We start from the raw sequence: 24,150 nt of genomic DNA, 5'->3' as shown, positions 1-24,150 counted from the left end.
ATCGACATCATCATGTGCCGCACTGCTCCTCAGGTAAAGCTTCTCCTAGCCTTCTATAGAAGCCATCAGGTTGTGTTGTGGGCTGCCGTCGTAACCGAGGTCAACAAGACTGCCTCACCTGAAGCATCGGAAATACACCGAGACAAACGTCGAGTGTCCGACGCACTGCTTCGACTTGGTCGTGCTTTAATTTTCCCAAACTTCTGTTCTACATGGTCAAGTGATACTTCATATAATACAGGGCATTCCGATCTGCTTGAAAAATCTCAAAGGGTATGATGTATGGGGGAAAACATGCCAACTGACGTGATGGAGGGGAGATTGCAAGCAAAGTCCACCGACTCCTCCCCTTTCCCTCCCCTCTTGCACTACAACACCAGATCCTATGCCGAGTGGGCTTTTGTACAAATGCCTTGGATGACAATTTCATAACTTTCTTTCTTTCTTTCTTTCTTTTTTTTTGCTTCTCCCGTCATCTTACATCATTCCCATGCCGCCCATGCCTCCCATGCCTCCCATGGGAGGCCCGGCCGCACCCTTCTCCTCGGGAGCTTCGACAATGGCAACTTCAGTGGTGCCCAGAAGAGAAGCAACACCGCTGGCATCAACAAGGCCGGTGCGGACAACCTTGAGTGGGTCCAGGATGCCGGCCTCAATCATGTCGACGTACTCGCCTTTGGCGCTGTCGAATCCCTTGTTGAAGTCGGCAGCATACTCGTCAGTGAGCTTGCCAATAACGACAGATCCCTCCATGCCGGCGTTTTCGATAATGGTGCGGGCAGGGCGGGTGATGGCGTTCTTGACAATGTTTACGCCGAGCTGCTGGTCAAAGTTGGCAACCTTGACCTCCTTGAGAGCCTGAGCAGACGCCTTGATCAGGGCGGTACCACCGCCAGGCAGGATACCCTCCTCGACAGCCGCACGCGTGGCATTCAAGGCGTCGACAAATCGGTCCTTCTTCTCGCCCACCTCAACCTCGGAAGAGCCACCGACCTTGATGACGGCAACTCCGCCAGACAGCTTCGCCAGACGCTCCTGGAGCTTCTCCTTCTCGTACTCCGAGGTGGTGGCATCAGCGGCGACCCCGCGGATCTGCTCGCAGCGCTGGGCGAGGGCATCCTTGGATCCCTCGCCGTTCAGAATAATCGTGTCCTCCTTGGTGATGGTGATGGAGCCGGTGGAGCCAAGCATGTCAATCGTGGCCTTCTCCAGCTTAATCTCCAGCTCGTCGCTAAAGACAGTGCCGTTGGTGAGCACGCCAATGTCGCCAAGGATGGACTTGCGGTTGTCACCGAAACCGGGGGCCTTGACGGCGGCCACCTGCAGCTGTCCACGGAGCTTGTTGAGAATGCAGACAGCAAGTGCCTCGCCGTCAATGTCCTCGGCAATGATGACAAGGGGGCGGCGGGTTTGGGTAGAGATCTCCAGGGCGGGGATAATATCTTGGACAGCAGAGATCTTCTTCTCCGAGAGCAGAATCAAAGGGTTCTCAAATTCGACCTTTTGGGACTTGGTGTCGGTGATGAAGTAGGGAGAGACAAAGCCGCGGTCGAAGCGCATACCCTCGGTGACCTCGAGCTCATCCTGCATCGTCTTGCCTTCCTTGACGGTAATGACACCCTCCTTACCAACCTTCTCCATGGCGTTGGCGATCATCTGTCCAACATGTACATCGCCGTTGGCCGAGATGGTGGCAACCTGAGCAATTTCGGCGCTGGTGGTGATGTCGCGTTTCTGCTTGTGGAGATACTCCACGACCGAGTCCACGGCAGCCTGGATGCCGCGGCGCAAGTCCATGGGGTTGCACCCAGCAGCCACGTTCTTAACCGTCTCGGAGAAGATGGCTCGGGCGAGCACAGTGGCGGTGGTGGTTCCGTCACCTGCAACGTCGTTGGTCTTGGAGGCGACGTCTTGTAATAAACGGGCGCCGAGGTTCTCGAACTTGTCCTTTAGCGAAACGGCTTTGGCGACAGTGACACCATCTATAGAGAAGAATCATCAATAAAAAACCAGGCCCGAGCTTTGCGAGGATATAAAAGCGCCTACGAACCTTTTGTGATCTTGGGAGAGCCAAAGCTGGACTCAATCAAGACATTTCGGCCCTTGGGACCAAGGGTGGTGGCGACAGCTTTGGCTAAAGTGTCGACGCCAGCCAAAAGGGAGGCGCGACCCTCAACACCAAACTTGAGCTCCTGCAAGCAAGGGGCCAGTCAAAAAAAAAAGGGGGGAATAAAATCAGCATTCGTTGGCACCAGGGAAAGGTCCGAGATTCAGCTCCGAGCATACCTTGTGAGCAAATCGAAGCTGCTGGCCAAGAGCACGGTGACGGGAGGCCGACAGAGCCGTGGCTCGTGCTCGTGAGCTCAATGCACGCTGCATCGTTGACTATTAAGACAGGATTATAGAATACAAACAAGGGGGCTGAAGAGAAACTTATGCAAGGCGTAGCTGGCGAGATGCAGCAGCTGTTCTTGATCTGGGGAGCAAGGAGAAAAGTAAGTGGATGGCAGGCTTGGTTGCAATTGGAGGTTGCTTGCTGCTTAAGCAGAAAAATTGTCGCCGCGAGGCTCGGTCGGAAAAACATGTTGCCATGGAGCTGAGCTGCCAAGTGCCAAGCGCAGAGACCCAGAGAATGTTCTGGCCAATTGCCCCAAGCTTCCATAGCTGCGCCCGTACTCCGCTTGGACCCATCTCCGTAATCTCCATACGGAGGGTAGTACTCCGTACGCAACCTCGTCACGGGTCACGTCGAAAGAGTTCTAATACTTTTGAACGGCCTCGTGCTCCGGCACTATCGGAACCGAGTCATATTTTTATCCGGCTTTCCTTTCTATTGTACCAGCAAACCCAGATGATGCTTTGCCCGTCTTATCAGCGGTCAGCAAGCCAAGTGATAAGCTCTGTACTACCTACTGTCCCCCCTATGTGCAACTATGTGATCCAAAGACCAGTGGGTAGCGACACGTTTTCCACGAGCTAAATGTGCTAGTTATTGATTCTTCCCATCCCATCACCTTCTTTCAAGTCGCAGCCGACAACCTTTGAACACGCGCACATTTTTGTGCCGTCATGTTTTTTTTCGTATTTCTCCCCCCTCCTTTAGCTACGGCTCACCGGGATCTCGATTTCTCGGATCCTCGATTTTGGGTCTGGATAAAGGTTGAGTAAGTGCCTCTGCTCCCAAAGCGGCCGAACCCATTGAACGGTATGAAGCGTAATGAGCAGCCGTGGGCATGGAGAAGGGCGACCGGAAATATTCGTGCTCGTGAAAGGCAACAGCAGGAGCAGAGGACAAATTTGACGGAGCAAAGGTAGGGTAGAGGATGTGCTGCGGCCAAGGTCCAGCGGCAGCCAGCGTGTAGCCAAACGTGGGTTCGCGCTGGCCAGCGCCCAGCAGATGCCGTTCTTTGGCAGCAAGTTCCTCTTCGGGCCTGATTTCAGTGCTTTGAAAGGACTCGTTGGGCGATGCTTCATCTTCAAACAGGGGTTGTGTCGCCTCCAGCGTAGAAGCAGAGCTAGTGTCGTATTTCGAGTTTTGTTCCTAAACTGTTGAGCTTCGTATCTCGTTTGGCAACGCCCAAAATCCACTTACATTTTCATCGGCCAAGGCCGGGAATCGTGGCGGGAGCATCTCGTGAGCTATCATAACACCACCGGAAACTGTTGGCAGGGCTAGCGGAAGGGGCGTAGGCGATGGGAACTGCCAGTCCTCCATCGGAATGGGTTGCCCCATCGAAACAGGTTCATCCGCCGAAACAGGTTCCTCCGCCGAAACAGGTTCCTCCATCGAAACAGACTCCTCCACCGAAACAGACGGCGAAGGGGATCGTTCAAATCGATCAGCATCTTCGTAAGGCACGCTTTCCTCCTCGCGGAGGTTTATCGAATCTGGCAGGCTGAACTTGGGGTCGTCGATTTTCTCGTCAAACGTCACAGGACGGGTGGTCTCTATGTCACTGCCCTCCATGTCCTGGCGAATGTAGCCCCGGATCTCGGGGGCGGTATGGGGGGCCGACCTCGGCACCAAAGGCGGGACGAGATGTCCTTCTGCTACGAGTTCTCTCCGAAGTCGACTGATGTGCTGACAGACAGCTTGGCCGGAGGAGCCAGGGTGAAGACGATGAGCAATGGCGTCCCATGGTAACTGTACCTTGTATCGACTACACTCATACTGGATGTGGAGGAGCAGTTTCTCAGCCATTCGAGGACCTGTTGCTCGATTTGTCAGGCCGAGTGAGCGCAAACGAGCTGGCCATTGGGGGGAACTGGAGGGAGCAAAAAAAGGACTCACGGTTCCACATGATCAAACTTCGGCCAGGAACACGTCCATTTCCCTTCCGCTGCTGGTCTGTGGGAAGGCGATGCGAGTACCTAGCAGTCCGAGGCGTGCTCTTCTTGGACGGAGAGCTAGTATTGCTAGACGAGTGAAGTGAGGCCGCTGCATTGTTGGTCCTCGACCGAGATCTGCGCTCCTTTGCAGGGGAGCGTTCTTTCTTGGCAGCCGGCTTCTTGGACGAGATTGAGCCCATGTCAACCAGCAAGAAGAGGGAGAAGGAGAAACGAGCTTCTAAGAAAACCAGACGAGGCCGTTTGTCAGGGAGCAATTTCGTTTGGATGATGGTGAGACCGACGTCGCAAAGTGAGAAGTGAGTGAGGTTAATTGGGAAAGATGAGTGAATCTAGCTCCAAGACAATGAGATGAGACTCTGGGGGGGGGCCAAGAAAAGCGTGGGCGTAACAAATTGGTGGATTGCGCGAAGTGAGTAAGAGGGAACTGTTTGTGAGAAAGCCAAAAATGAGAAACAAAAAAAAAAAAAAAAACAGGTGCCCTCGAGAGCTGCAAAACAGACTTTTTTTTTAAGAGCGTTTATCTCGCCGTTGAAGAAACTCGGCCGAGGGAAAGGAATCGGGCGAATTGATGCAGAGTAAAAGATTTGGTCGTCTGTGGCATCGTCTGGTCGAGGTGGCGGCTGCAACAGCTGGCGAGGCTCGCTTAGTATTCTGCACGCCCGCATGCGAAGCCGCGCCGCGCGCCATAAGCTTTCCTGCAAGCAAAACTTTCGATACAAACAGCTGCGCGCCAAAGGCAAGGTTGTATTCCTCCAAAGGCTGCGTCAAGGCTGGGTTTCAAGAGCAGCGACAGCAACCTCGGGTTCACTCGAAGAATTGGCACAGGTATTCGAGAGCAGAAGTTGGACCATCAAGTGGCTATCGATTCCTGTAATCTTAAGCTATATATCCTTTTTGCGGCCCAAGCCATTCACAAGCCCACAAAAATACATATAAAGCAGTCCATTGTGAAAAAGAAAAGAAAAAAAAGCAGATCCTGTTCGCCATGCAAATGTGTCCCATCTTGGGTCCTAACCGCACTCTTTAAGAACGTCAGCAACAAGTTTAGTCTAGTATCCTGGCAACGCGCTGTGGCCGATTGGCACTTATACTGACTACGCATCACCAGCCAAAAGCAATCCTAAATGGCGCAGAGTTTCTTTCATCCATTCGTTTTCTCCGTTTTTCTTATTCCCGTTTCACTGCGTTCAAATCTCTGAACAATCAATCAAAGGGACATCTTCTCATCATGGTTCGTTGGAAAAGAAAAGAAGGAGAAAAAAAGTCAGCAAGAGCAATGACACGGTCGCGGGGCATTCACCAGGGGCGGGATCTCACCGGAAAGGCCAGAGTCGGAATCCTCCGCCTTCTTGACATCGTCCTTGGTGTCAAGGGGCTCGTCATCAGACTCGTGCTTCTTCACCTTGGCTTTGCCAGCCCTGGGCTTCTTGGCAGAGCCGGAGGCAGCCCGGGGAGCCGCAGCCTTGCGCTTCACGGGAGTTGTGTCGGGGCTGGGAAGCTCCTCAGCCTCCTTGGCAGGCGACCTGGCGGTGCTGACACCATGGGCTTTGAGCATGCGCTCGTACCGCTTCTGGCTAGATTCCAAGGATTAGCTAGAGGGATTAAGATAGAGCAGGATGCGTCGTACGCTGCGGCTTTGGAAACAATGCCCAGCTCTTCAGCAACGGCCGCAAAGTCGGGCTAGAAAGGAGTCAGCGTCCGTCACGTCCATGTTTTTCTCCGCTTGCAACGCTAAAGAGGCATGCTTACGCGTCCATTGTTAGTGTGTCCAATACAAGAGACGAGGAACCTGACCTGTTCAGTCGGTTCTTGCGTGGAAGGCATATTGGTTCACGTCTCAAGGGTGGTTTCTCGAAAGGTAATTCTGCTGCAGAGCAGTGTTTTAAGGAAAACGTGGCGAGCTTCGGCTTGTTTGGGGATAAGTTCCGTCGTGCAAAAAGACGAGGAGCGAAGTAAAGGAAGCTTATGCATCTGATAGTGAAGCGAGTGACTCGTTTGCAGTTGCAAGGGCAGGGTGGCCTGGTGGCCTGGCAACCAGGTGTAAGTGAGAGCAAAGTGATGTTGCAGCCGCACCACGAGGGCCGCAGCCGATTGGCCAGTCCATCCGTCACAAGTGCAGGTTGCCCCTGTAGAGCCGCACATGGGGTGGCGGGTGTGGCGTCGGCGGGTGTGGCGTCACTTCGTTTGGTGCAACAGCCATCTACGCTTGTTCGAACCTCCAGTCACTGACACAACCCCAGGTGAGCAATCTGTAGTTTTGAAATCATCTTTTTGAATGTAGTAGGCGTTCCTCTCCGGAGCCCGTCCGCAAAACATAAATCCCATTCGTACATCCATCAGCCCGGGGAGCGCTTTCTGCGACTTGACCCGTAGACTTGGCCCCTTGCTTCATTCTCTGGGCAAAGATCATCATCATCCGTCGTCCCGCCCTCAATCCCATGCCATATCCACCGCCTTCTGCAGAGCCCAGGCTCACTCCGCCGCGGCCTGGTCCTCCTCCTCGTCGCTCTTCTCCACCGCGGCGGCCGACTTGGCCGTCTTCTTGGTAGGCGTCCGCGGGACCTTCTTGACTCTACCCTCGCCTGACGCCCCGGTTGCTCCCCCCTTGCGAGGACTAGCGCCTCCGCCCGCCTGTTCGCGCCAGCCGTGCCGGACAGACATCTGCCGGAAGCGTTCCTTGGCGCACTTGGCGTCCTTCAACCCCAGGTCGGCAGCCACGCTCTCCCAGTTCGCGTCGGGCCTCTGCGTCATGTTGTCAAAGACGGCCTTGATGAAGCGCATCTCGTTGTCGGTCAGGCCGGGGGAGGAGTCGGTTTCGCCGGGTGTGGGAGTCGCGACCGTGACGTTTGCTTTGCGAGGCATCCTTCTTTTCGGTTCTCTGCGAGGCCTTTAATCCTTGGGTATGGTGTCGATGTGGCGATGGAGTTTGGCAGCAAGCCCTTTCTGCATGGGTTTCTTGCGCGAGATGAGTCCTATGAAACGGATGGGAGAAGCGTGGTGAAGACGGTGGAAAGGGAATTGGATGTAGGGGGGAGGAAGGGGGAAAGGAAGGGGGAAGAAGCAGATTTGCCTGCGTAGAGAGAGAAACGTCGCGCTGGCGAGAGGGCCGGTGGGCGAGGCGGGCGTGAGGTGCGAATGTCAGCGAGATGTGAGTTGAAGTAAATTTCCGAGACAGGGTTGCCGGCCAGCTGCTCTGTCACTGAGGGCTTGCCAGCTGGCTCTGGATGTTCCGGACCATTGCACACTCGCCACCTCTTCCTGGGGTTTCTGGACCAAGGGCTTATACACCGGACGAAGGGTCTCGCAAAAAGCCTCACCATGCTCCTGGTGCTTCCGCCCAGGCAAGCATGTCTTATCCGCGTTTGTATTGTCCGTGCCTTTAGCAAGAGGCACATATGCAGGCAGTAGCCCCAGCCCACTTTCACACGAGATGCAGCGCTAAGCTGCCAATGCCGTGCCAGAATACCACTCGCGCCTCGTGATAACCCACGCCGCTATAAGACCCTAGCTCCAGCCTTCAATAAGGATCCTCTTCCAGAAACTGCTTGACCTCCCTATGCAGCTCCGCATCGTCCTCATCCTCATCCTCATCACCATCCTCCTCCATCTTTACCGCCGAAACGGAGTCATCAACGTCGTCGTCGTCGCCATTATCATCGTCCTCCTCCTCGCTTTCTTCCTTCTTTACAGCCCCCTTCTTCCCCTTCCCCTTCCCCTTCCCTTTTCCTCCAACTCGTCCCGCAGCCTTGGACACCTTGGTGGGCGTACCCGCCGCGCTCCTCACCTTGGTTGGGGTTCGTGGTGCCGCGCTCTGGCCAGGGGAGTCGGTTGTAGAGATTCCCAGCTTGCGCTTGACTTGGCCGAAGCGGACCTGCAGCTATCAGCACAGGGTGCCCCCACGGGTACAAGCACAGAAAAGCACGCATACCTTGGCTACCTCGGCGTTCTTGAACCCTTGTTCCATGGCCACGGAGTTCCAGTCAATGTCTGCCTTGTTCCGGGTATGCTTGACAATTGCAAAGAAGAACATGGCTTCCGAGGCGGTGGGTTCCTTCTTCTTGGGGGTTGTCTCGGCCATGATGAGCTAGAAAATGTCAGTTTTGGGGAGGAAATCATGTCGTGGCATGGCCGACAGACCTTATCGGCAAGTGCAAAGGGGAAATGGTTAGCTGTAGATGGTGTGGATGGAAGAAAAGTCCTTGGTGGTAAGCAGTGGTTTTGATATGGGGTGTCGGTTGGGGGAATGAAAAGGAACAGAAACGGAAAGAAAGGAAACGAAACGAAACGAAACAAAAGGGAAAAGGTGAGATTTTGGCAGGTGTTGTCGTGATAAGAGAGCGCTGAGCGACAAGCCGGGGCAAAGTGATGTGAATGTGAGTTATCAACATGTTGTACTTGATCGGCAAAATGGCCAGTGCCATACCCTCCTTGAAGCCGCGCCGTTTGCCAGCAATATACAGGAGAAAATGCTTGAGCCCCCCTGAGAAGAAATCCTTGAACGCAGACTTTTTTATTTGAAAACGCAGCTCAGCGACGAATATACAATTTGTAACAAGAAATCTGCCCAAACGCCTGTCCCTTGTAGAGAAAAAAGATTCAATGTGCCCTTTTCATCACCTCATCGTCAAATCATTAGCACGGCGAGAAGGATCTACCGTATGCCGTTCCACTTCTCCTCGCAATCAAATTTCCAAGACACATGATAATATTCTGGGAAGTCTCGCTCCGCGGGGTATCAAAACAGCTGAGGGTCATGGAAGTCCTCGTTCCACTCTGGCGCACACCGGGTACCGCTGAGATCTGACAGATTTGGACCATTCAGCTCGGCAGGATGAGCACTGAACCCGTCCAGTTCATAAGCGGCATCAAAGGCGGGAAAGGCCGGAGAGTGTGTGAGACTGCCAGGGTCGGTGAACAAGTCAGAGTGGCAGTCCATTGTCGATGAGTATGCACCCGACTTTTGGTGCTGCCGGTCCTCGAGGGCAGCAGGGTTGACTGACATGGCTAGGGTCATGTCATCACTACAGGGTGTGAGGAATCGGGTTTTCAAGTCCTCGTAATCTGTCGAGTAAGGGGGTGAATGAAAGGCGGGTGAGAACTAGGGTCGGCGGTTTTTGTCAATGAAGTGCCTCTAGTCGTACTTGGCTCAATGGAAGAGCAAGGGACAAACCTGAGTCAAAGATGCGAGGCTCACGCCAGATTCCGACTTGATGATGCCGCCCTTCTTGGACGAGTCTTCCTTCCTTGAAGACGACTTGGAAACTCGATCCTTTTCACCGTGGCGATTCCGCCGTTGAGGTTCGTGTCCCGTGACGGTAGCTCGGAAGCGCGAATATCTCATTCTAGCAGCGTGTCCGTTGGAAATTGGCTGCAGCAAGACGGGATCCTGCGCGACTTGGTTCCAATCAATCTGTTCACTGACCGTCAGCACGCCACGGCGCTATGATGGGAAATCCGGGAAGAGGTGACGGACATCCTTGAGATTTTTTTGCTTCAGAATGGCAAAAAGAAAGCGAGCCATGGCGTTATCGCCGTTGGGAGACATGATGAGCAAGTAATTGGAAGAGAAAGCCCTTTATCACGGGTGCGATGTGACGAATGGTTGCCAACGACAAGCAAGCAGGGCTGACGAGGGAGAGAGAGGTAGAGGAAGAAGCAAGGTCTTTAAATGAAGATCAAAGTCAAGTGTAGGAATCGGTCTAGTCCGCCTTGAGTGAATATCCAGGCGACTGATCGATCACCTGGGCAGCTCTGGTCCAACCTGGAAGATGAGGCAGCATGCAGTCACTTGTGAGGAGGCTGTTTTTATTCGGGGGGTGAAAGCGGGTGGGCGACTAGGCGGGCATGAAGCTTGGTCCGCGTGTCTTGGTTGGACTGGCCGAGAGAAAGCACCGATACAAATCAATAGAAAGGTACGAAACGAGTTTCTGTGAGCGAATGCTGAAATGACGAGGCGAAGTGGCGGTGGTAAACGGCAATGGTGTCGGAGTTGAAAGAAGCTGTGGTTGCTTTCAAGAGGCTGTCATGTCATGGTCCACGCAAGAGATGACGAAGGGAGCACGAAAGACTTTGCAGGAGAGTCAATGATTGAACGAATAGAGGGAGAAAAAAAAGATGTCGCGGCCTGGGGATGTGCTTGGGCTTAAAAGGCATCAATCTCAGGCTTCGTCAAGTGCCATCGTTCTGGTACATGGGCCATATTTATGGCGAGGCGAGGCAAGGCAAAACAAGGTGCCCGGGGTTGGGGGGGGGGGGGGGGGGAGGGGTGTGAGGATCCAGGAACCACGAAGACTCCATCGAATCGGCGTTGAGAACATCGCGATTAGTCGTTGGATGCCTGGTGCTGCGTCCCTTTCTGGACGGCAGGGCCAAGTTCTCATGCAGGTGATGCGATGGGCAAACACGAATGGGGCTAGAGATTCTGGGTTTAGTCGAGGATGGGTCATGGCATGTTGAGGCATGCTCCATGGCAGCATGGGGGGGGGGGGGGTCGCCACCCGGTCCGGGGGATGCGATGGCGAGCTAGTGGGCTGTCCAAAGCCTAAAGCGTCAAACAGTCAGCCAGCCCCACCAACGTCAACGGCTGGCTCTTCTGGCCGACAGCGAGCTTTGCATTCATTGTGCCAGCAGGCCGTGTCGCAAGCCTCGTAACACAGTTGAACAATTTAGTTGACCATGGCATTCGCGATAATGGAAAGGGAAAATCATTTAAACGACAGGGATAGCGTTTGCCGGCATGGACCACTGAAACATGGTGTGACTCATCACTGGCGAGCAAAGAAAGAAAAGGAAAATAAGAAAAGAAAAGAAAAAGAAAAAGAAAAACAGACAACCAAAGGGGTGTATGGTCTGATTATTGATGGCGCTGCAGTTCATTCATTCCGTGCCCCATTCGACTCCGTGGTGCGCTACGCTAGGCCTGCGCATTTGACGCCCACCCAGAGTCTTGCCCATGATGAAGATTCGGCCACGGTTCCAATATCTCCCTGCAAAAGGACATCGTAGGGACATGTTCTTGTTTGTATTTGCCAAGTCGAAGAGTTCGCGTGGGAAGCTGCTCACCATTAGGGGAGAAACGGGAGAAGACTTGGTCACAGAGCCTCAATGCGAGATGAACAAGTTGCCAACGAGCACGGAGTTCCGCCAAGCTTCCCACTTGGGCCAAACAGATCCGCATTTGTCTGGAAAAAGGGGGGGATGCGAGCACAAGGGCCCTGTCATCATACCTTTGAGGCAACGACGGCGTTGTCCTTTCTCTCTTTTTTTTTTTTTTTTTTTTTTTTTTTTTTTTTAAATTGAACCAAAAAAAAAAAGGAGGGGCATTCATGACAGTCGACAAGATGCGAATTTTTGACATTTCGACACCCAAAAGTCCCAAAAACTCCGAGGAAATTTGGTTCAGAGAAAACAAGCTTCGCTATAGCCATTGGGTCCGATTTTTTCCGTCTCCATGGAAATGCAACGGCTGCAAATCTGCGATTGTCGTCGTGGAGGGGATGGGGTGAAGTGGTTGGGAGACGCGACGGGCGCGACCTGGTGCGGGGACCTGTGAAACTAGCTTTTCGCCAGGTTGCCACGAACTCACGTGAGCGGTCTAATGAAGCAGCTAGGCAGGAATTGTAGTCTCTAGTCAGGCTCCCCCCACCCTTGTTGGCCGAGAGGAATAAGTGGCATGGGCGACCTGACTAGCGGCACCGCTGGCCAGGGATAGTCCGGGTAAACGCCGTGCCAACCCCGGCTAAGTCTGCGCATCTCAACCTGAAGCAAGTGACATGTTTTCCCCCGACAGACGCAGGCGCCCATTTCAAAGCGCTCAAAGTGGCAAAAAACCCGCGTCACCGTCTGTCATCCGTTCATGCCGAGGGGTTTTTTTTTTTTTTTTTTTCCTTCTTCGTGTTTTCGCAGGTCTCCCTTTTTCAGTCACCCTTCAGAGGGTGCAGACGGGATCGCTGGGCCGCGGAATAATGTTGTTCAGTGCCGATCCGCGTAACGGTGTGTCGGCCCCAGTGCCGTCGACGCACGGGCCATGGAAACGTCATGGCGCAACCCCAATCATCCAGTCTTGTCCCGAATCCGCCTGACATTTATCACACTATCAATTTTCTCTCTGCACCAGGCAGCCACGTTAACACGGCCTATCCGCAACGCAGGCTCGGGACCAGCACCACCTCCTTGGCTTTGCCCAGCTGCTCCGTCCCGACTTACACCGTCCCCACCCCCATGATGAACCTCAAGAACTGGAATGACCGTGCCGACAAGGACCTCTTCTTCACCATCTTGTCTGTTAAGAACATTGGTGTCATCAGTGGTGCAGAATGGACAACCATTGGTAACCAGATGAGAAGCCTGGGATACGGTTTTACCAATGAGGGATGCCGGTATGTCTTTCGATAGTTGGTTTCTGCGCATGTTATCCAGTTATCCGGGCTGGATGACGACACATGAATAGCCGCTTAGTATCTTGCGCATTGCTTCCGCGGCCCGTTTCGCTCAACTCTCCAATTGAATCACCATCACCCATCTCCTCCTCCTCCTCCTCCTCCTCCTTCTTAAACAGCAACGGCAAAAACAATAACAACATCATGGCGTCCTTGTTGCCCCACGTCGTTTTGTCGACTTCAAGTGAGGTTGTGCATGTTGCCTGAATGTCTGTTGCCTGGTCGTCCTCGTCTTCTTCATCTCTCTTTCTCTCTTTCTCTCCATCTCTATTCTTCTGCTCACCATCAAAGGCGTCTCCCCATTGACACGTCTCCCCCATAGTCAACACTTCCAGGGTCTTCGCAGAGCGCAGAACAAAGCCGACGCAGACAGCACCGCCCCCCTCACCGCTCGGCAGGCGGACCCGACCATGAACCCCATCACTCGTCGGCCGGGGCCCGGCAGAGGCCGTCCCAGGAAGCAGGATTCTTCTGGTGCTCAGCCTGTACTGCCGCCAGGTCGGGTGACGAGTACGGGCGCCGGACCAAACCCCAGCGCCGTGTCCACCCCGCCAACTGCTGCCCACGAGTTGCAAGCTTCACAAGCGCAGGGCGGTCTGCGCATGCTTTCAGAGCAGCCGGGCAAGCCGGACGGGGCCAATGGTTTCGACGCCGTGCCCTCGGCGGCAGACATGGCCGTTGCACCCGCACCTCGCGTAGATGGCACGAGCGAAGTGGTGGAAGCTGATGAGGACGCCGACGGCGAGGACGACGAACCTCCCATCAAGCGCCAGCGGATAGAGGCGCAGCAAGTGCAAATCGAAGACGAGCAGTCGCCGCCACTCGATGACGAAGCAGTCTTGGCGTTGGCTGCAGATAACGGCGCTGCAGGTCCACACCGGTACTCGTCAGAGTATGCTCTCCCTTCTCCTTGCCGGTTGCAAACTGTGAACCCTATGGCTCTAACTTGGAATATCAAGGTTTGATTATGAGGCATGATCAGGGGGGACTTTTCCTCTTTTCCTCTTTTTCGCGTTTCCTTTTTTTCTCTGTATCTTTCTATCCCCCCCCCTTTTTTTTTCCTTTGTTTATATTCTTCTTTGTGTGGAAAATCCCGCCGTTGGATATATCATGCGAAGGTTGGGGACAAGGTGCTAAATAAAGCAAAGGACCGTGTACGATGACATGATATCGAATAGCGAGTGGTTGAGCACAGATGCGCCGGCTGCATCCGATAGAATCGACTAGGCGCTCTCACCAAATGCTCACATCGCCGTCACCGCCTGGTCTGCCTGGGCTCTCTTCTCACCCGGCCTTCACCCACACCAGCTCTCCCGATGCCGACGTCTTCTCTCACGCGCTCCCCTCCAAGCATCGGAACTGAGCGTCCTGCCCCAACTCATATGTTTCCATTGCTTCCGTGGCTTTCATCGTCTCCATCCTCTCCATCGTTTCTCCTCGTTCGCATCAATCAAGGAATACCCACGAGCACGGGCTTTCCACTTGCTCCTTGTTCATCCTCAACTTGCACCACTCTCATTTCTGCCATGGCACCAGGAGGACATTGGGCCGATGCCGCGTTTCTGCACGACCTCGTCGTGGCCTTTTTCGAAGCCGGCGCCGAAACGGGCGCACACACGGCTGAGGTTCGCAACGCCATCACTTCGCGCATGGATGAGATGCATCACAAGGTTACGTGGGAGGGGATACGGTAAGCCACTTCTCCTTTTCCTGCTGCGTATCCTAGTATTTTTATTTTCCTCCTTCTCCTTCCTCTTCTTCTTCCTCTTCTTCTCCTCCTTTACCGCAAAGGAAGAGATCCTCAGCTCCCTCCTGCTCGACATGCCACCCGGTCGCGAGCCGTCTCACTTCCGGCTCACCTGCCTATGCCCCAACCCATCTCGTTCTTGGGCACCGATTCTTAAATTCCTCTCCCCCAACGCAAATCATCCCTCCGTCTCTTCGCTTGTCACAAACCCCCTCGATCCTGTCGCAACTTGTCCGTCTCTTCGTCCTGTCCTTGTTTTGCAACGCCTGTCCGCACTTCTGTCCTTCGAAATGACCCGAAATCACATGAGATGGGACGAGACAGTCCATCAGGACGTACTCATGGCCATTTTCCAGCACGTTAGCTTCTCGGCAGCTCAGTCGAACTCCATCATGGCCGAGCTGGCTGATCGAGGGTACACCTTTACCGAGAGCGCGCTTCGGTAATGCAACCCTTTTCTCCTCTTCCAACCTTTGGTGGTCGGCTTTCCGCTTTTCACCTTGGCTCGACTTTGTCAATGTTTACACCTTTTTTTTTTTTTTGTATCCATCTTTCTGCGCAGCTTTACGATTCATCCTTCTCCTTTCTTCTTCTCACACACTGCCCCCGCGTTCACTTCATACAACCTGCGTTTGTGAAGGATTCCTTTCTTCCTTCAAACCCTGCTTTGCATTCCGCGCTGCCGGACACCTCGAGCCTTGATCTCATCTCACCTCATCCTCACTTGATCCATCATGGCCTCTACGCAGCGCTCGTCCGCCTCCCACAAATGGGACGACGTCTCGCACTTCGCTCTCCTCAGAGCCTTCATCGAAGTGACCAAGCCGAACAAAGAGGCCATTGCCAAGATTACCGAGCACATGCAGGCCCACGGATTCCAGACGACGTGCTCTGGCGTGACGTATCTCACCACTCAATTCTCTGCTCCCTTTTCCCCGTTTTCTTTCTTCCTCCTTCCCTTCCGTTCTTGTTTCTTTTCTTTCATCCACGTCTTTTTGGCACGCGTTTTCGCTAACAGACTGCGTGCTTCCAGGCAGCACATCCAGAAACTGCGTCGGGATCAGACCTCCCCCCAGAAAGCCAACAACGGCGCTGGAAGCGCCGGCTCTCCCACCAAGAGCGCTACGCCACGCAAACGCAAGGCCCCTTCCAAGACGTCCAAAGTAGCTCCAGAGTACTACTCTGACATGGACGACGAGCTGCCGTTCAAGGCCGAAGACGCCGACGACAAGATGCTCGCCAAGCGCATCAAGATGGAATGACCGGCATGTCTGTCCTCTCTCCGCCCTCTCTCCGCCCTCGCTCCGCTCTAACCCATCTACTTCAGACCCAAATGCGATCGGTCAATCGCTGAATGTCGACTGGGCAGCAGAACCTACCCGTCCTCACTGTTTTGCTAGAAGAGAATGAAGTCATTGGCAGGACGGTGCTACTATTAGACCAATCAGTTACAGATACATGCGTGAAACCAAAGACGCTTCTCCAAGAGCTCGTTTGCCCCTGCAATGCAAAGCCACCGTGAAGCCGAATACGCGCATGACGCGCACTGCGACGTAACCTCCGTCGCGCCGCCTTGCTGAGCAGTTTCGCGCCAGCGCGAATGCCTACGCCATGCCGCGTACCGACCGCTGCCGCTGGCCGGCTCTCCTGCTCATACCTGGTGTGAGCTGCCCTTTTCCCAGTCTCGTAGCAGCCGCGCGGCAGACTTGCCATGGCCCATGCGGTTTCTCGTGGAAGCGACGCTCTCGGACGTATTCCCACGGCTGCCTCTGGATTCCACCTCGTCTTTGTCCTACCTACTTCCGCAAAACACATGAGTCTGGGCGTCCGAGCTATGCACTGTTGGCGAAAAAAAGCATCCTCTTTTGTTTCTTCTTTTCAACTCGTTGGGGTAAGCAGTGTGGCTTGCCATCCCGTGCAGCAAAGTCTTGTTGACCTGGGTCCTACACCGGCTACATGTGTGGGAATTGCAAGGCAGTGAGCAAATGTCAAGATTTCCCCGTCATCCTAGCTATTCAACATGCTTCCGGCGCGTAAAAAAAAAGAAAGAAAGGGAGTATTTATGAGACCCGGTCCAGTGCTACTGCAAAAGATCCATCCGACCTACCTCGTCAAACCCAAACGCCGCAAAGTATCAAAGCCCCCCCCCCAAAAATCACTTTACCTCGGAGGCCGGCCGTCAAGTCTGTGGCCTTCGCCTGAGCCCTTCTTCTCCGGGGATTTCGACTTGTCGTCAGCTTCGCCCTTCCTTTTATTTGCGCCGCGGAGGCTCTGACCCTGGCCAGCGAAACGCGGTCGCTTATTCTGAGCTTCTTCCTGTTCCTTCTCCGCCGTGGTTTTGAGGGGCTTGTACTCGTAGCCAAAGAACAGCTTATTCGGCGCCAGGCGAAGCGCTGCTGGCGCTCCAGTTCGGCTCTTGGCAGCTGCGGGGGCGGTCTCCGCAGGTGCAGGTGTGGCTGGCTTCGGTGTCGAGGTCTTGCTCCCCTTCTTCACCAGACGCTGTCCCTCGCCGAGGAAGTTTGTCGGCTTGCTGGTGACTGACGGCGCTATGGAGCTGAAGCCGATGGCCTGTGCCATGGTGCCCTGCCCGTGAAGGACTCCTCCTGCCGCAGCACCGCTCCTGGAACTTCCTGGCGTGTTGGCACCGCTCCTCCTCTCCGGTTCCACGTAGCCGACTGGGGGGGCAAAGTCGACCGACACGTCGGTCTCAATCATGCTGACACCCATCTTGTCCGTCTCGGGCTTCACATCCAAGACGGCAACCTCGTATATCTCGTCATTGTACTCAAAGTTGAACACGTCGCCTTTTGTCAGCGTGGCAAAGTTTCGAAACGCTCTTTCCAGCACCGCCTTGGGGTCGCTAATCTCCAGGAAGTTGACGGACTGGGGCTGCAGCTTGACCATTTTCGCCAACTCAAGAGACGTCGTTCGGATCTGAATCATGTCGCCTACATCCATGCCAAGCGTCTCCATCATCTAGCAAACCCCCGGTTTAGCCATTCATCCCGTGAGCTTCGCGGGTACGGAACAACGGGGCAAGCTGTGACGAACCCACTGCGGAATATAAGCCCTGCCTTCCTCGGCAATGAATTCCAGAACACCGGCGTGCGAGTGCCTCCCCTTCTCGCCGTTGATCATCTCCATCAGGAGCGGCCACTGAACATGCAACTTGGAGACTTTGTCCAGTGCTGACGGAGGAAGGATTATTTTAGAGCCATAGTTGAGCTCTGGTCGTTCGGCTCCAGGGGCCATGACGACCGGGTAGCATCTGTAGTATTCGTCGAAGCGCTGAATGATGGGTCTCCGACCCCGAGCCATAAGATACATATGTTCCGGGTTGGACGGATCGAATCCGCCGCCAAACCCAGGTTGAAACTAGACAGCATGGTTAGCAGTCTTGGAGAAGAACGGATTTGAAGGTATCGAGGAATGCATAAGCACCATGGTTAGCGGCCTGTCGTGATATCTATAAGTTTGGTGACTCTGGATACACCTATCCGTTTGAGGCGGCCGACTGCTTGCCGCGTGGCAGTGACGTTTTTACCACTTCTCGGATGTCGCCCAAGCGGCTACCCAGTGTTTCTGCGTAGGAGGTGGCGAGTCGTTGGATGAAGAGCGGAGATGCGTCTGCACTTGACGCTGCGAGTGATGACTTTGAAGCTGCAAAGTAAAGAGCATCGATGTTGAGATGTAGGTTGACTGGCCGCTCAAGGCAGCTCTGCGCATGACGCAGTAATCACACGCAGGCGGCTGGGCCGTGGGAAGTGGGGGCACTGGGCACTGGGCACTGGGCACCTTGTAAGTACCTAGGTACCTAGAGCTTTCACCTAAGGTGCCGAACCTCGCACTGGCGAAGATCTCAATGGTTTAGGCAGAATACTATTACATATATTAGGTCTAGTTTCTTCACGAACTACTGTACAGAGGGAATTTTAATCCCATGGCAGCCTGGATTGTCATCTCTCTCTCTTCCCCCCGCTCATTTTTAAGCTCTGCATCGGAGTGACGAAACGCAAATCACGTCTGGCTGGTTCCAGGTCCCCCTGGACCAATCAGCTAGCTACATGTGCCTACCTTAGTCAACTAAGCTCCTTGCTCAACCTCCAGGACTTTAGACTCACTTCACTACAGTCCAGTCCAACCATCCTCCGAAACACTCTGTCCTTTGATGCCCATTATCAAATCTATAGCTGGGCGTTCAATCGACGACTTTCATCATGTCGTCGCGTCACTCAGCTGCACGCCCCAATCGGGATGGCGAGAACTTTGCTCGTACTCATCACAATGATGCCAACGCTGATAACGCCTATGCCAAGTTTGACGTCCGCAACCCGTCCATATTGGCGCCAGACTCGAGAGAGGATGACGCCATACTGGAGGCAGATGTTATTGGAGGTAGGAATCCAACCAAGCGCGGCGCTGTCAACCTTGACGGCTATGACAGCGACTCGGACAATGAAACTTTCAACGCCAAAGCAGCAGCACGAAAGAAGGGCAAGGTCGACATCAACGACCAATTGGATAACTATGAAGCTGCAGGATCTGCTGCAGTTTCCCGGTCAATCGCCGACCGTGAAGGCGAAAAGAAGGACGAGGACGAGGACGACATGTTTGCCTTTGATGGCCATCATACTGATGGCGTGAACGGCGACCAGGAGGGAATCGAAGATGACAATGCCGACTTTGACAAGTCTGGCAAGAAAAAGAAGGATGTTCGATTTCTCGATTCTGCGCAAATCATGGGCCAAGAACAAGACAGCCGAAGCGGTGGTCACATACGGCTCGACGACGAGGAGAGCGACGACGACGAGATAGAGGCACAGCTGGCAGCTGAAGAGGAAGGGCTGGATGAAGAAGTAGGAGCAGGCGGGCTGAAACGAAACGCGCCAAAGATAGAGGCTTTCAACTTGAAGGCGGAGATGGAAGAGGGTCAGTTCGACCAAGCAGGCAACTACCTTCGCAAAGCGGGAGACCCAGATGCCGTCCACGACAACTGGTTGGATGGATTGAGCAAAAAGGACATGAAGAAGGCAGCAGAGGCACACGAGAAACGAGCTATTGAAGCACGCAAACAGCGTCTAGAAGAAGCCGACATCTTGGTATCCGACCTGCTCAAGGCGCTGATCACAAGACTAGAGCCCTCCGAGACCCCACTCGAAGCTCTGGCTCGCCTGGGGAAAGTTCAGCCAAAGACCAAAAAAATCCCCAAATGGAAGTTGAAAAAGATGAACAAGAGCGCTCCAGACACGGAAATGGACACGGACGCGGCCGAAGACCCGGAACAGGCCCGGGTCAAGGACGACATTAACGCCGTTACCGACGCAGCTGACAAACTGCTCAGCCGTGACTTTGACGAAGTCTACGACCAAGATCGCGAGCTGTTGATTCGGTCGTATCGGCGCGAGACGGGAGAAGATTGGGTTGAGCCATTGTCTCGACAGAAACATGAAGCAACCCTCCATGATGCCAGCAATGCAAGCAAGCTGTGGGAGTTTCGGTGGACAGACGGTCGGGATGCCGCAGCTCAACAAGGCCCCTTTGACACCGCAACCATGAAGGCGTGGCTAGACGCTGGATATTTTGGCCAAGGCGTTGAATTCCGAGTCGCAGGCAATGGTGAAGATGGGTGGACGACGACAGCGTCCTTTGTCTGATGTGTCATGCCGTTACGTTTCGTCGACAATCACTCCATTTTGCCATCGTTCTTCCCCCCCACCTCCATGAACCAGGCTCGACTCAATGTGCTTGTCCTGTCTCGATTCACGAATTTCGAGGCATGTTCACTGGCACGAATGGTTTTAAGGAAAAAAGAAAAAAAAAACTTGCACAATCTTGGAGAGCTAGACAAAAGCACACCGGGTTATAGTTTTCCTGACGGCAATCCCGGCAGGACGCGGCTCCGGGCGGTTCTGGGCTCCTGCAGCTGTTGAGTTCTGGCAGATGGCGACATTGACGATGACGTTCATATAGAGGGACAAATCCCGCGGTGCGCCGGATTCGCGTCCTATGTTGTCAGAAGGGTGGCCCAGAACTGGTTTCGAGACCTTCGTCTACTCGAACCACCTGCCCCAGGAAGGAAGCAGCTGACATGGAGGTGGTCAGCGCACATCCTCTCCGGTCCGCGTTCCCACGTGAGACCGCTGATATGGCTCCGCAGGAAGTCACCGTGAGCGATTTATCATAGCTTGCCAAGCAGCCGCAGCCGCAGCCGCAGCCGACCAGGCCCTCGGTCCTATATCGTATGGTGGATAAGGCAAAAGTTTATGCCCGGCTTCTTGGTGGGTGGCAGGTCCTACTGCGGCGGTACTTGACTATGCCTTTTCCAAATCGCCCTCTCCTGGCATAGGCCTCGTGCCGCGTCCTCAAGACTACAGTGCCGTATTCAGGCAGCCGGAAAGCGGCAACACGAGCAGCGACGTGCTTTTAGTGACGGATGCGAGAAATTTGCCGCAACTGGGAGGGATTTTTCGGATGCCGACTCGGCGCTGGAACATGTTGGCCGATATAGGAGCTGTAGCCATTGTGATGAACACAAAGACGAGTGCTGTAGTGACGGCTACACGCGCTGACCGGATATTACAGCATCACCTGCTGCTACGGCAAATGTGCACTGTGGAGAGGGCACCAAGACCAAGGAGGTGCCGCTGAAGAGCTCGCCAACTCTGGCGTCCATCTGCTTCCGCTGGATGGCTTCCTCTTTACTTGCTCCTTTTTTCGCTTCACCTTGGCTCGTTTCGAATCAGATTGTATTCACGTGTTGTCCAGGCTCATCGTGGACTCTCTGCTGCATATACGGTAGTCAAGACTCTAGTCTCTTGCCACATGGAATGGCAGTTTCACACCCTCCGATGCAGCGTCCGCCATGAGGACATATCTGGGAAGTCGCCTTCCCTCAAGCGTTCATCCCCGGCCGTCCCATGCAATATCAGAAGACGGCTCGCGAGCGGTCGAGGCGATATATGTCACAGGGCCAAGGGCAGAGATGTCGTCAGTGTTTCCAGCGCCAGCTTTTGAAGCTGAGTCCATAGGCTGGTATGTAGTACCGGGGGTGTCCCCCGCAGCGGTGGAAGCGGATTCCCGAGACCGTCGGAGCCGAGAAGAGAAGGAATGGAGAGGTGAAAAGGAGCGGAGGACTCGCGTGGCACGTCACTTGTGGAATCTGGTGTCGGGGAGTTGCCGTGAGATGAAGCTTTATTTGATGCAAATAGCATTTGGTGGATCATTTCACAAGATGTTTACAGAACAAGAACGAGGGATCCGATCCAAGTCGATTGCAGGTTGCGGTGCAGAAGTGCTGAATGCCGAGGGCGCACTGTGCTGGGCCCGCTGCGCAGGGTAACCAGGTAACCGAGTGGCTGGCAGGTACTCGGTCGAATTGATCCTGGAAGCTGAGAATCTGGATGGAGTCAACGGTTTGCCGTGAATGGTGTTCTGAAGCCGGCAAACTCTGTGCTTATGCGATGGGGACACTTGGACCAGACATTTGTCAGCGATGCGACATGTGTTTCACGTCGTCGTTTGCAGGTATCGTATGTGTCGTATCGCGCGGCAGAGCCGCAGCCAACAAGGTACCTACCTCCTACCTACCGCCTTTGTTTTGTGTTGTCGGTCGACCCAGTCGGGCCAGTCGGGCCAGTCCACAGGCTGGACAGACCAGGCAGTCCAGGCAGTCCTGGCAGTCCAGGCAGTCCTGGCAGTCCCCGACCTCCCGGTGCGGCCACCAGGCTGCTGAGCACTTATTAATTTCCCCTCCCGGTTCTTCCCTCTTCTCCTTCTTCCCTCCCCCTTCCATTCCAACCGAGCTTGTTCATCGTCAGAACCCGTCAACTTCATCATTCACCCTCCAAAACACCTACTCAGGTACGTAAGCGTGCTGGCTCGCCATCGCAAAGCCCTCGCGGCATTGTCTTTTCTCGTCCATGGCAGCTCGCCGCCCGCCCGGTCCTGGCCCTTTTCCGTGGCGCAGTGAGCTGTCGCGGGCCCATTCGCCACTGCGCTGACATTGGACATGTCTGGGCCAGAAGTTTGCAACTACGCAACATGGCTGTCAAGGTTGGCATCAACGGTTTCGGCCGTATCGGCCGCATCGTTTTCCGCAACGCCGTCGAGCACTCCGAGATTGACATTGTTGCCGTCAACGACCCCTTCATCGACACCGAGTACGCTGTAAGTTTGTGTGCTGCTGCTGCGCCGTGCTGCTCGCTCTGTTTACCCCTCCCATCTCCCCCTCCCCCTCCTTGACGTTTCGTTGCCCCTCCTTTTTTTGCCCTTGGCTTTGTTGACGCAATGTCTGCCCCAACACCCATCGCCTGCCTACCTACTCCGTACCCGTGCTTTCACTCAACAACGCCACTGCCCGCCCCACGGTGGGGAAGAGGCCTTTTTTTTTTTTTTTTTTTTTTTTTTTTTTTTTTTTTTGCCCATGCTGCCTCCCGGCTGAGCCGCCTTGCTGCGTTGCCCAAGATTTGCAGCTTGGGGCTTGCCTAATGCATTGATCCTCGACGCGCTACCGATGCGCTACCGTACGAGGATTGAAAACGTCAAGACGCAACGCCGGGAAAGCTCGGGAGGGTTCCCCAGCTCCGACATGCAGATTTGGCGATGCCCCCCCGTCCCTCCCCTTTTTGATTCAAAAACACGTCTCATCAATCTTTGATACGCTTTGTTAACGTGCTCCTTCTTTTTCCCTGTTGGTGTCGATCTAGGCCTACATGCTCAAGTATGACTCGTCCCACGGAGTCTTCAAGGGCGAGATCAAGCACGATGCCGACGGCTTGACCATCAACGGCAAGAAGGTCAAGTTCTACACTGAGCGTGACCCCTCGGCCATCCCCTGGAAGGAGACTGGTGCCGAGTACATTGTCGAGTCCACCGGTGTCTTCACCACCACCGACAAGGCCAAGGCCCACCTTGCCGGTGGTGCCAAAAAGGTCATCATCTCGGCCCCTTCGGCTGACGCGCCCATGTACGTCATGGGTGTCAACGAGAAGACGTACGACGGCAAGGCCGATGTCATCTCCAACGCCTCGTGCACAACCAACTGCCTGGCTCCCCTGGCCAAGGTGATCAACGACAAGTTCACCATTGTCGAGGGTCTCATGACCACTGTCCACTCCTACACTGCCACCCAGAAGACGGTCGACGGCCCCTCTGCCAAGGACTGGCGAGGTGGCCGAGGCGCTGCCCAGAACATCATCCCCAGCAGTACCGGTGCCGCCAAGGCTGTTGGCAAGGTCATCCCCGCCCTCAACGGCAAGCTCACCGGCATGTCCATGCGTGTCCCCACGGCCAACGTCTCCGTTGTCGATTTGACTGCCCGCATCGAGAAGGGTGCTAGCTACGACGAGATCAAGGAGGTCATCAAGGAGGCGGCCAACGGTGAGCTCAAGGGCATCCTCGCCTACACCGAGGACGACGTCGTCTCGAGCGATTTGAACGGCAACACCCACTCCTCCATTTTCGACGCCAAGGCCGGTATTTCCCTCAACAAGAACTTTGTCAAGCTGATTTCCTGGTACGACAACGAGTGGGGTTACTCTCGCCGTGTGCTCGACCTGATTGCCTACGTTTCCAAGGTTGATGCGGGCAAGTAAATGCCCCTTTTTTATGCGACGG

At 54.5% G+C, this 24,150-nt stretch overlaps 11 protein-coding genes across 11 annotated transcripts; 4 read left to right on the top strand and 7 right to left on the bottom strand.

Annotated features, from left to right (window-relative positions):
* Positions 1–477: 477 nt before the first annotated feature.
* On the bottom strand, positions 478–2,379 carry UV8b_08128 (uncharacterized protein; the record flags this gene model as incomplete). Its single annotated transcript, XM_043145625.1, has 3 exons — positions 478–1,982; positions 2,051–2,192; positions 2,287–2,379. 3 exons carry the CDS (start codon positions 2,377–2,379, stop codon positions 478–480), a joined length of 1,740 nt encoding a protein of 579 aa, XP_043001560.1.
* A 724-nt stretch (positions 2,380–3,103) lies between these two features.
* UV8b_08127 (uncharacterized protein) lies at positions 3,104–4,301 on the bottom strand (the record flags this gene model as incomplete). The annotated part of the gene is made up of 3 exons (XM_043145624.1): positions 3,104–3,541; positions 3,593–4,209; positions 4,292–4,301. 3 exons carry the CDS (start codon positions 4,299–4,301, stop codon positions 3,104–3,106), a joined length of 1,065 nt encoding a protein of 354 aa, XP_043001559.1.
* A 1,236-nt stretch (positions 4,302–5,537) lies between these two features.
* Positions 5,538–6,174, bottom strand: UV8b_08126 (uncharacterized protein; the record flags this gene model as incomplete). The annotated part of the gene is made up of 4 exons (XM_043145623.1): positions 5,538–5,569; positions 5,668–5,924; positions 5,978–6,030; positions 6,100–6,174. The coding sequence occupies 4 exons, from the start codon at positions 6,172–6,174 to the stop codon at positions 5,538–5,540; spliced, it is 417 nt and encodes a 138-aa protein (XP_043001558.1).
* Positions 6,175–6,822: 648 nt separating this feature from the next.
* Positions 6,823–7,212, bottom strand: UV8b_08125 (uncharacterized protein; the record flags this gene model as incomplete). Its single annotated transcript, XM_043145622.1, has 2 exons — positions 6,823–6,922; positions 7,010–7,212. The coding sequence occupies 2 exons, from the start codon at positions 7,210–7,212 to the stop codon at positions 6,823–6,825; spliced, it is 303 nt and encodes a 100-aa protein (XP_043001557.1).
* A 655-nt stretch (positions 7,213–7,867) lies between these two features.
* UV8b_08124 (uncharacterized protein) lies at positions 7,868–8,428 on the bottom strand (the record flags this gene model as incomplete). Its single annotated transcript, XM_043145621.1, has 2 exons — positions 7,868–8,221; positions 8,279–8,428. 2 exons carry the CDS (start codon positions 8,426–8,428, stop codon positions 7,868–7,870), a joined length of 504 nt encoding a protein of 167 aa, XP_043001556.1.
* A 657-nt stretch (positions 8,429–9,085) lies between these two features.
* UV8b_08123 (uncharacterized protein) lies at positions 9,086–9,895 on the bottom strand (the record flags this gene model as incomplete). The annotated part of the gene is made up of 3 exons (XM_043145620.1): positions 9,086–9,448; positions 9,521–9,760; positions 9,824–9,895. 3 exons carry the CDS (start codon positions 9,893–9,895, stop codon positions 9,086–9,088), a joined length of 675 nt encoding a protein of 224 aa, XP_043001555.1.
* A 2,675-nt stretch (positions 9,896–12,570) lies between these two features.
* Positions 12,571–13,766, top strand: UV8b_08122 (uncharacterized protein; the record flags this gene model as incomplete). The annotated part of the gene is made up of 3 exons (XM_043145619.1): positions 12,571–12,728; positions 13,111–13,680; positions 13,748–13,766. 3 exons carry the CDS (start codon positions 12,571–12,573, stop codon positions 13,764–13,766), a joined length of 747 nt encoding a protein of 248 aa, XP_043001554.1.
* Positions 13,767–14,104: 338 nt separating this feature from the next.
* On the top strand, positions 14,105–15,797 carry UV8b_08121 (uncharacterized protein; the record flags this gene model as incomplete). Its single annotated transcript, XM_043145618.1, has 2 exons — positions 14,105–14,478; positions 15,569–15,797. The coding sequence occupies 2 exons, from the start codon at positions 14,105–14,107 to the stop codon at positions 15,795–15,797; spliced, it is 603 nt and encodes a 200-aa protein (XP_043001553.1).
* An 898-nt stretch (positions 15,798–16,695) lies between these two features.
* UV8b_08120 (uncharacterized protein) lies at positions 16,696–17,979 on the bottom strand (the record flags this gene model as incomplete). Its single annotated transcript, XM_043145617.1, has 3 exons — positions 16,696–17,511; positions 17,587–17,910; positions 17,977–17,979. 3 exons carry the CDS (start codon positions 17,977–17,979, stop codon positions 16,696–16,698), a joined length of 1,143 nt encoding a protein of 380 aa, XP_043001552.1.
* Positions 17,980–18,752: 773 nt separating this feature from the next.
* Positions 18,753–20,189, top strand: UV8b_08119 (uncharacterized protein; the record flags this gene model as incomplete). Its single annotated transcript, XM_043145616.1, has 1 exon — positions 18,753–20,189. The coding sequence occupies one exon, from the start codon at positions 18,753–18,755 to the stop codon at positions 20,187–20,189; it is 1,437 nt and encodes a 478-aa protein (XP_043001551.1).
* Positions 20,190–22,575: 2,386 nt separating this feature from the next.
* On the top strand, positions 22,576–24,128 carry UV8b_08118 (uncharacterized protein; the record flags this gene model as incomplete). Its single annotated transcript, XM_043145615.1, has 2 exons — positions 22,576–22,701; positions 23,241–24,128. The coding sequence occupies 2 exons, from the start codon at positions 22,576–22,578 to the stop codon at positions 24,126–24,128; spliced, it is 1,014 nt and encodes a 337-aa protein (XP_043001550.1).
* Between the last annotated feature and the right edge of the window lie 22 nt (positions 24,129–24,150).

Source organism: Ustilaginoidea virens, chromosome 7, assembly GCF_000687475.1.
Source record: "Ustilaginoidea virens chromosome 7, complete sequence".
NCBI classification, from domain to species: Eukaryota; Fungi; Ascomycota; class Sordariomycetes; order Hypocreales; family Clavicipitaceae; genus Ustilaginoidea; species Ustilaginoidea virens.
This window is presented reverse-complemented; position numbering and strand designations above follow the sequence as displayed.